This window comes from Pristiophorus japonicus, unplaced genomic scaffold (genome assembly GCF_044704955.1).
Source record: "Pristiophorus japonicus isolate sPriJap1 unplaced genomic scaffold, sPriJap1.hap1 HAP1_SCAFFOLD_1094, whole genome shotgun sequence".
Classification (NCBI taxonomy): Eukaryota; Metazoa; Chordata; class Chondrichthyes; family Pristiophoridae; genus Pristiophorus; species Pristiophorus japonicus.
The window spans coordinates 45001-55000 of record NW_027250750.1 but is presented as its reverse complement, the minus strand read 5'-3'; the positions used below and the strand labels follow the sequence as shown (position 1 = coordinate 55000).

Below are 10000 nucleotides of genomic sequence, written 5' to 3'. Positions count from 1 at the left end.
CCGGGGGGGAAACACCCTCCCTGTATCTACCCTGTCAAGCCCTGTGAGAACTTTGTGTGTGTTTCGATGAGATCACCACTCATTCTTCTAAATTCCGGAGAAGATCTCAATCTCTCCTCATAGGACAATCCCCCCCATCCCAGGAATCAGTCTGGTGAACCTTCGCTGCACTCCCTCAATGGCAAGTATATCCTTCCTTAGGTCAGGAGACCAGAACTGTCCACAATACTCCAGGTGTGGTCTCACCAGGGCCCGGTATAATCGCAGTAAGACGCCTTCACTCTTATACTCAAATCCTCCTGTAATAAAGGCCAACGTACCATGTGCTTTCTCAATTGCTTGCTGTACCTGTGTGTTAAGTCTCAGTGATTGGTGTACAAGGGCACCCAGGTCCCTCTGAACACCAACATTTCCCAATCTCTCTCACCGTTTAAAAAATTACTCGTGCTTTGCTATTTTTCCTCCCAAAGCGGATAACTTCACATGTCTCCACGTTATATTCCATTTGCCCGCTCACTTAGCCTGTCTGTATCCCCTTGAGGTCTCTTTGCATCCTCCTCACAACTTACTCTCCCGCCTAGCTTTGTATCATCTTGGATAGATTGCATTTGGTCACCTCATCCAAATCATTGATTGTAGATAGTATCTAGCTGGGGCCCCAGTACTGATCCCCGCGAGTTACATCATGCCAACCCGAAAGTGACCCGTTTATTCCGACCCTCTGTCGGTTAACCAATCCTCAATCCATGCCAGTATATTAACCCCCCCCCCGCCAATCCCATGAGCCCGAATTTTGTTCAATAATTTTGTTCAATAGCCAAAGGTGTGGTGAGTCCTGTTTCTCCGGGAGCCTCGACAAGCTGAAATAACGCAGTCTGGCTGAAAATTCATCGCCTGCGTTAACCGCTTTTAACCGGGCTAATGTCGGCCGTCTCATTTTTCCAAAATAAAAGGCCACTTCATTATCATCACGGGCAGCCCCTCGGAATCGAGGAAGACTTGCCTCCACTCTTAACATGAGTCCTTCGGTGGCTGAACAGTCCCAATACGGGGAACCACAGTCCCTGTCACAGGTGGGACAGACAGACGTTGAGGGAAGGGGAGGGTGGGACTGGTTTGCCGCACGCTCCTTCCGCTGCCTGCGCTTGGTTTCTGCGCGCTCTCGGCGGCGAGACTCGAGGTGCTCAGCGCCCTCCCGGATGCACTTCCTCCACTTAGGGGCGGACTGGTCTTTGGGCCCGGGGACTCCCAGGTGTCGGTGGGGATGTTGCACTTTATATCAGGGAGGGGCTTTGAGGGTGGTCCCTTGTAACGTTTCCTCTGCCCCACCTTTGGCCCGTTTGCCCGTGAAGGAGTTCCGAGTAGAGCGCTCGCTTTGGGGAGTCTCGTGTCTGGGGGACATGCGGACAATGTGGCCCTGCCCAGCGGAGCTGGTCGAGTGTGGTCAGTGCTTCGATGCTGGGGATGTTGGGCCTGGTCGAGGACGCTAACGTTGGTGCGTCTGTCCTCCCGGGGGATTTGCAGGATCTTGCGGAGACAGCGTTGGTGGTATTTCTCCAGCGACTCGAGGTGTCTACTGTACATGGTCCGTGTCTCTGAGCCACACAGGAGAGCGGGTATCACTACAGCCCTGTGGACCATGAGCTGGGGGTGAGATATCTACTGTACATGGTCCGTGTCTCTGAGCCACACAGGAGGGCGGGTATCACTACAGCCCTGTGGACCATGAGCTGGGGGTGAGATACCTACTGTACATGGTCCATGTCTCTGAGCCACACAGGAGGGCGGGTATCACCACAGCCCTGTAGACCATGAGCTGGGGGTGAGATACCTACTGTACATGGTCCATGTCTCTGAGCCACACAGGAGGGCGGGTATCACTACAGCCCTGTAGACCATGAGCTGGGGGTGAGATACCTACTGTACGTGGTCCGTGTCTCTGAGACACACAGAAGGGCGGGTATCACTACAGCCCTGTAGACCATGAGCTGGGGGTGAGATACCTACTGTACATGGTCCATGTCTCTGAGCCACACAGGAGGGCGGGTATCACTACAGCCCTGTAGACCATGAGCTGGGGGTGAGATACCTACTGTATATGGTCCATGTCTCTGAGCCATACAGGAGGGCGGGTATCACTACAGCCCTGTAGACCATGAGCTGGGGGTGAGATACCTACTGTACATGGTCCATGTCTCTGAGCCACACAGGAGGGCGGGTATCACTGCAGCCCTGTGGACCATGAACTTGTACAGCGGCATTCACCACTGGTCACCTCAAAGCGCTTTACAGCCAATGAAGTACTTTTGGAGTGTAGTCACTGTTGTATTGTGGGAAACGCGGCAGCCAATTTTCGCTCAGCAAGCTCCCACACACAGCGATGTGATAATGACCCAGATAATCTGTTTTTGTGATGTTGATTGAGGGATAAATATTGGCCCCAGGACACCGGGGAGAACTCCCCCTGCTCTTCTTCCAAATAGTGCTCTGGGATCTTCTATGTCCACCCGAGAGAGCAGACGGGGCCTCGGTTTAATGTCTCGTCCGAGAGACGGTCCCTCTGACAGTGCAACACTCCCTCAACCTGGATTTTTATGTTCAAGTCAGTGTACAGATATCTCCCTGAGGGAGAGGGACTGAGAGACACCAGTCAGTGTACAGATATCTCCCTGAGGGAGAGGGACTGAGAGATACCAGTCAGTGTACAGATATCTCCCTGAGGGAGAGGGGACTGAGAGACACCAGTCAGTGTACAGATATCTCCCTGAGGGAGAGGGACTGAGAGACACCAGTCAGTGTACAGATATCTCCCTGAGGGAGAGGGGACTGAGAGACACCAGTCAGTGTACAGATATCTCCCTGAGGGAGAGGGACTGAGAGACACCAGTCAGTGTACAGATATCTCCCTGAGGGAGAGGGACTGAGAGACACCAGTCAGTGTACAGATATCTCCCTGAGGGAGAGGGACTGAGAGACACCAGTCAGTGTACAGATATCTCCCTGAGGGAGAGGGGACTGAGAGACACCAGTCAGTGTACAGATATCTCCCTGAGGGAGAGGGACTGAGAGACACCAGTCAGTGTACAGATATCTCCCTGAGGGAGAGGGACTGAGAGACACCAGTCAGTGTACAGATATCTCCCTGAGGGAGAGGGGACTGAGAGATACCAGTCAGTGTACAGATATCTCCCTGAGGGAGAGGGGACTGAGAGACACCAGTCAGTGTACAGATATCTCCCTGAGGGAGAGGGGACTGAGAGACACCAGTCAGTGTACAGATATCTCCCTGAGGGAGAGGGACTGAGAGACACCAGTCAGTGTACAGATATCTCCCTGAGGGAGAGGGACAGAGAGACACGAGTCAGTGTACAGATATCTCCCTGAGGGAGAGGGACTGAGACACCAGTCAGTTTACAGATATCTCCCTGAGTGAGAGGGACTGAGAGACACCAGTCAGTGTACAGATATCTCCCTGAGGGAGAGGGGACTGAGAGACACCAGTCAGTGTACAGATATCTCCCCGAGAGAGAGGGACTGAGACACCAGTCAGTGTACAGATATCTCCCTGAGGGAGAGGGGACTGAGAGACACCAGTCAGTGTACAGATATCTCCCTGAGGGAGAGGGACTGAGAGACACCAGTCAGTGTACAGATATCTCCCTGAGGGAGGGAGAGGGGACTGAGAGACACCAGTCAGTGTACAGATATCTCCCTGAGGGAGAGGGGACTGAGAGACACCAGTCAGTGTACAGAAATCTCCCTGAGGGAGGGAGAGGGGACTGAGAGACACCAGTCAGTGTACAGATATCTCCCTGAGGGAGAGGGGACTGAGAGACACCAGTCAGTGTACAGATATCTCCCTGAGGGAGAGGGGACTGAGAGACACCAGTCAGTGTATAGATATCTCCCTGAGGGAGAGGGGACTGAGAGACACCAGTCAGTGTACAGATATCTCTCTGAGAGAGAGGGACTGAGAGACACCAGTCAGTGTACAGATATCTCCCTGAGGGAGAGGGGACTGAGAGACACCAGTCAATGTACAGATATCTCCCCGAGGGAGAGTGGACTGAGAGACACCAGTCAGTGTACAGATATCTCCCTGAGGGAGGGAGAGAGGGACTGAGAGACACCAGTCAGTGTACAGATATCTCCCTGGGGGAGAGAGGGACTGAGAGACACCAGTCAGTGTACAGATATCTCCCTGAGGGAGAGAGGGACTGAGAGACACCAGTCAGTGTACAGATATCTCCCTGAGGGAGAGGGGACTGAGAGACACCAGTCAGTGTGCAGATATCTCCCTGAGGGAGAGGGACTGAGAGACACCAGTCAGTGTACAGATATCTCCCTGAGGGAGAGAGGGTCTGAGAGACACCAGTCAGTGTACAGATATCTCCCTGAGGGAGAGGGGACTGAGAGACACCAGTCAGTGTACAGATATCTCCCTGAGGGAGGGAGAGAGGGACTGAGAGACACCAGTCAGTGTACAGATATCTCCCTGAGGGAGGGAGAGAGGGACTGAGAGACACTGATGCGATAGTTTTTTGCATACAATACAATATATTTTTTTCAAATTTCTCATCATGTTCCAGTGTTTTGTACAGACATAGTCTCTCCATCACATCGAGTCCGTCCGTAAGAATTCAGTCCACGATCAGATTTTCATAGTCATTATCCTCGAAAGGCACTGGTGGAGAGGACACAACCAGAGTCAATGTTACATCGCACAATCACCGCGCAGAAACAGGGCATTGGGCCCCACAAGTCCGTGCTGGTTTTATGCTCCACACAAGCCCCGTCCCACCGTGCTTCATCCCACCCCAAAACCATATCTTTCTATTCCTGTCTCCCTCATGTGTCCACTTGGCATGCAGGTACAGCAGGCGGTGAAGAAGGCAAATGGTATGTTGGCCTTCATAGCGAGGGGATTTGAGTATAGGAGCAGGGAGGTCTTACTGCAGTTGTACAGGGCCTTGGTGAGGCCACACCTGGAATATTGTGTTCAGTTTTGGTCTCCGAATCTGAGGAAGGACATTCTTGCTATTGAGGGAGTGCAGCGAAGGTTCACCAGACTGATTCCCGGGACGGCAGGACTGACATATGAGGAGAGACTGGATCGACTGGGCTTGTATTCACTGGAATTTAGAAGGATGAGAGGGGATCTCATAGAAACATATACATTTCTGACGGGACTCGACAGGTTAGATGCAGGAAGAATGTTCCCGATGTTGGGGAAGTCCAGAACCAGGGGTCACAGTCTAAGGATAAGGGGTAAGCCATTTAGGACCGAGATGAGGAGAAACTTCTTCACTCAGAGAATTGTGAACCTGTGGATTTCTCAGCCACAGAAATTTGTTGAAGCCAGTTCGTTCGATATATTCAAAAGGGAGTTAGATGTCGCCCTTACGGCTAAAGGGATCAAGGGGTATGGAGAGAAAGCAGGAATGGGGTACTGAGGGAATGATCAGCCATGATCTTATTGAATGGTGGTGCAGGCTCGAAGGGCCGAATGGCCTGCTCCTGCACCTATTTTCCTAATATGGAGACCAGAACTGTGCACGGTGCTCCAAGTGTGGTCTAACCAGACCAGAACTGTGCACAGTGCTCCAAGTGTGGTCTAACCAGACCAGAACTGTGCACGGTGCTCCAAGTGTGGTCTAACCAGACCAGAACTGTGCGCGGTGCTCCAAGTGTGGTCTAACCAGACCAGAACTGTGCACGGTGCTCCAAGTGTGGTCTAACCAAACCAGAACTGTGTACAGTGCTCCAAGTGTGGTCTAACCAGACCAGAACTATGCGCGGTGCTCCAAGTGTGGTCTAACCAGACTAGAACTGTGCACAGTGCTCCAAGTGTGGTCTAACCAGACCAGAACTGTGCACAGTGCTCCAAGTGTGGTCTAACCAGACCAGAACTGTGCACAGTGCTCCAAGTGTGGTCTAACCAGACCAGAACTGTGCACAGTGCTCCAAGTGTGGTCTAACCAGACCAGAACTATGCACAGTACTCCAAGTGTGGTCTAACCAGACCAGAACTGTGCACGGTGCTCCAAGTGTGGTCTAACCAGACCAGAACTGTGCACGGTGCTCCAAGTGTGGTCTAACCAGACCAGAACTGTGCACGGAGCTCCAAGTGTGGTCTAACCAGACCAGAACTGTGCACGGAGCTCCAAGTGTGGTCTAACCAGACCAGAACTGTGCACGGAGCTCCAAGTGTGGTCTAACCAGACCAGAACTGTGCACGGTGCTCCAAGTTTGGTCTAACCAGACCAGAACTGTGCACAGTGCTCCAAGTGTGGTCTAACCAGACCAGAACTGTGCACGGTGCTCCAAGTGTGGTCTAACCAGACCAGAACTGTGCACGGTGCTCCAAGTGTGGTCTAACCAGACCAGAACTGTGCACGGAGCTCCAAGTGTGGTCTAACCAGACCAGAACTGTGCACGGAGCTCCAAGTCTGGTCTAACCAGACCAGAACTGTGCACGGAGCTCCAAGTGTGGTCTAACCCAGGTATATGGAGACCAGAACTGTGCACAGTGCTCCAAGTGTGGTCTAACCAGACCAGAATTGTGCACAGTGCTCCAAGTGTGGTCTAACCAGACCAGAACTGTGCACGGTGCTCCAAGTGTGGTCTAACCAGACCAGAACTGTGCACAGTGCTCCAAGTGTGGTCTAACCCAGACCAGAACTGTGCACAGTGCTCCAAGTGTGGTCTAACCAGACCAGAACTGTGCACGATGCTCCAAGTTTGGTCTAACCAGACCAGAACTGTGCACAGTGCTCCAAGTGTGGTCTAACCAGACCAGAACTGTGCACAGTGCTCCAAGTGTGGTCTAACCAGACCAGAACTGTACGCAGTGCTCCAAGTGTGGTCTAACCAGACCAGAACTGTGCACGGTGCTCCAAGTGTGGTCTAACCAGACCAGAACTGTGCACGGTGCTCCAAGTGTGGTCTAACCAGACCGGAACTGTGCACAGTGCTCCAAGTGTGGTCTAACCAGACCAGAACTGTGCACAGTGCTCCAAGTGTGGTCTTATCAATCTGCATATCTGCAGATCTCACCTCGCCCTGGGTGAGATCTGAGACAACCCTGATGTAGTACTCCAGCAAATAAATCATTCCACTGAAGAAACAAAGGACAGACTTGCATTTTCATAGCGCCTTTCACGACCACTGGACGTCCCAAAGAGCTTTACAGCCAATGAAGTACTTTTGGAGTGCAGTCACTGTTGTATTGTGGGAAACGCGGCAGCCAATTTGCGCACAGCAAGCTCCCACACACAGCGATGTGATCATGACCCAGATATGTTGATTGAGGGATAAATATTGGCCTCAGGACACCGGGGAGAACTCCCCCAGCTCTTCTTCCAAATAGTGCCCCGGGATCTTTTACATCCACCCGAGAGAGCAGACGGGGCCTCGGTTTAACGTCTCATCCGAAAGACGGCACCTCCAACAGTGCGGTGCTCCCTCAGTACTGCCCTCCGACAGTGCGGCGCTCCCTCAGTCCTGCCCCTCCGACAGTGCGGTGCTCCCTCAGTACTGCCCTCCGACAGTGCGGCGCTCCCTCAGTACTGCCCTCCGACAGTGCGGCGCTCCCTCAGTCCTGCCCCTTTGACAGTGCGGCACTCCCTCAGTACTGCCCCTCCGACAGTGCGGCGCTCCCTCAGTACCGCCCCTCCGACAGTGCGGCACTCCCTCAGTACTGCCCCTCCGACAGTGCGGCACTCCCTCAGTACCTCCCCTCCGACAGTGCGGCACTCCCTCAGTACTGCCCCTCCAACAGTGCGGCACTCCCTCAGTACTGCCCCACCGACAGTGCGGCGCTCCCTCAGTACTGCCCCTCCGACAGCGCAGTACGGTGCTCCCTCAGTACTGCCCCTCCGACAGTACGGCGCTCCCTCAGCACTGCCCCTCCGACAGCGCAGTACGGTGCTCCCTCAGTACTGCCCCTCCGACAGTACGGCACTCCCTCAGTACTGCCCCTCCGACAGCGCAGTGCGGCACTCCCTCAGTACTGCCCCTCCGACAGTGCGGCGCTCCCTCAGTACTGCCCCTCCGACAGTACGGCGCTCCCTCAGCACTGCCCCTCCGACAACGCAGTACGGCGCTCCCTCAGCACTGCCCCTCCGACAGTGCGGCACTCCCTCAGTACTGCCCCTCCGACAGTGCGGCACTCCCTCAGTACTGCCCCTCCGACAGTACGGCGCTCCCTCAGTACTGCCCCTCCGACAGTGCGGCGCTCCCTCAGTACTGCCCCTCCGACAGTGCGGCACTCCCTCAGTACTGCCCCTCCGACAGTACGGCGCTCCCTCAGCACTGCCCCTCCGACAGCGCAGTGCGGCACTCCCTCAGCACTGCCCCTCCGACAGTACGGCGCTCCCTCAGCACTGCACCGGGAGCGTCAGCCTAGATTTTTTGCGCTCGTGTCCCCGGAGTGGGACTCGAACCCACAAACTTCTGACTCAGAGGCGAGGGTGCTGCCCACTGAGACACGGTTGACACTGGGTCGCGAGACATGTTGGCCAGTCGCCTATCAAGGGGTTGCCAAGGGAGACGGAGGTCCACTTGGGGAGGAGAAGAGATATGGGAAGAGGGTTTGGGGTGCAGATGGTTTTGGAGGTTTTCTGGAAGGATTAGGATCGCGATGGGCCCCAAAGAGACTTTTCATCCTGAACCACATTTGCCAACTGCCGCGGGAGACCAGGGATCCAATTGGATCCGAAGTCTTCAAGAAGCCCAACTGGAGTTTGGAAGAAGGAGAGGGGATCTGATTGAAACACACACAATTCTTACAGGGCTTGACCGGGTAGATACAGGGAGGGTGTTTCCCCCCCCGGGGCTGGGGAGTCTAGAACCAGGGCTCACACAGTCTCAGGGTCAGGGGTCGGCCATTTTGGACTGAGATGAGGAGAAACTTCTTCACTCAGAGTGTGGGGGTGAATCTTTGGAGTTCTCTGCCCCAGGGGGCTGTGGGAGGCTCAGTCTTTGAGTATATCCAAGGCAGGGGTCGAGAGATTTTGGGAATTTAAGGGAACTGAGGGATATGGGGATCGGGCGGGAAAGTGGAAGGTCGAAGGTCAGCCGTGATCTCATTGAATTGGCGGAGCTGGCTCGAGGGGCCGAATGGCCGACTCCTGTTCCCAATTCTTCTGTTGTGATGATTTCGGGGAGATACTCACAGGCGTCTGTCACACTTGGCAGATTTTCATAAGACCCAAGATCTGGTTCCTGCTCCACTGGTTCCATAGCAACAGGGTCAGTGGGCAATACCTCACTGTGAAGGGGAGAGACACGGGGTTAGATACAGAGTAAAGCTCCGTCTACACTGTCCCCATCAAACACTCCCAGGGCAGGTACAGGGGGTTAGATACAGAGTAAAGCTCCCTCTACACTGTCCCATCAAACACTCCCAGGGCAGGTACAGGGGGTTAGATACAGAGTAAAGCTCCCTCTACACTGTCCCATCAAACACTCCCAGGGCTGGTACAGGGGGTTAGATACAGAGTAAAGCTCCCTCTACACTGTCCCATCAAACACTCCCAGGGCAGGTACAGGGAGTTAGATACAGAGTAAAGCTCCCTCTACACTGTCCCATCAAACACCCCCAGGGCAGGTACAGCACGGGGTTAGATACAGAGTAAAGCTCCCTCTACACTGTCCCAACAAACACTCCCGGGGCAGGTACAGGGGGTTAGATACAGAGTAAAGCTCCCTCTACACTGTCCCATCAAACACTCCCAGGGCAGGTACAGCATGGGGTTAGATACAGAGTAAAGCTCCCTCGACACTGTCCCATCAAACACTCCCAGGGCAGGTACAGCATGGGGTTAGATACAGAGTAAAGCTCCCTCTACACTGTCCCATCAAACACTCCCAGGGCAGGTACAGCACGGGGTTAGATACAGAGTAAAGCTCCCTCTACACTGTCCCATCAAACACTCCCAGGGCAGGTACAGGGGGTTAGATACAGAGTAAAGCTCCCTCTACACTGTCCCCATCAAAC

General features: G+C 54.0%; 1 protein-coding gene across 1 annotated transcript in view; it reads right to left on the bottom strand.

Annotated features, from left to right (window-relative positions):
• Positions 1 to 4572: 4572 nt before the first annotated feature.
• The window catches only part of LOC139241503 (uncharacterized), a 45723-nt gene continuing 40295 nt past the window's right edge, over positions 4573 to 10000 (bottom strand). Inside the window, exons 10-11 of the mRNA XM_070870030.1 lie at positions 9177 to 9271; positions 4573 to 4684 (exon numbers count right to left, since the gene is read on the bottom strand). Coding sequence (XP_070726131.1) covers positions 4641 to 4684; positions 9177 to 9271 — 139 coding nt within the window. The 3' untranslated portion in view covers positions 4573 to 4640. The remainder of the gene's footprint in view (positions 4685 to 9176; positions 9272 to 10000) is intronic.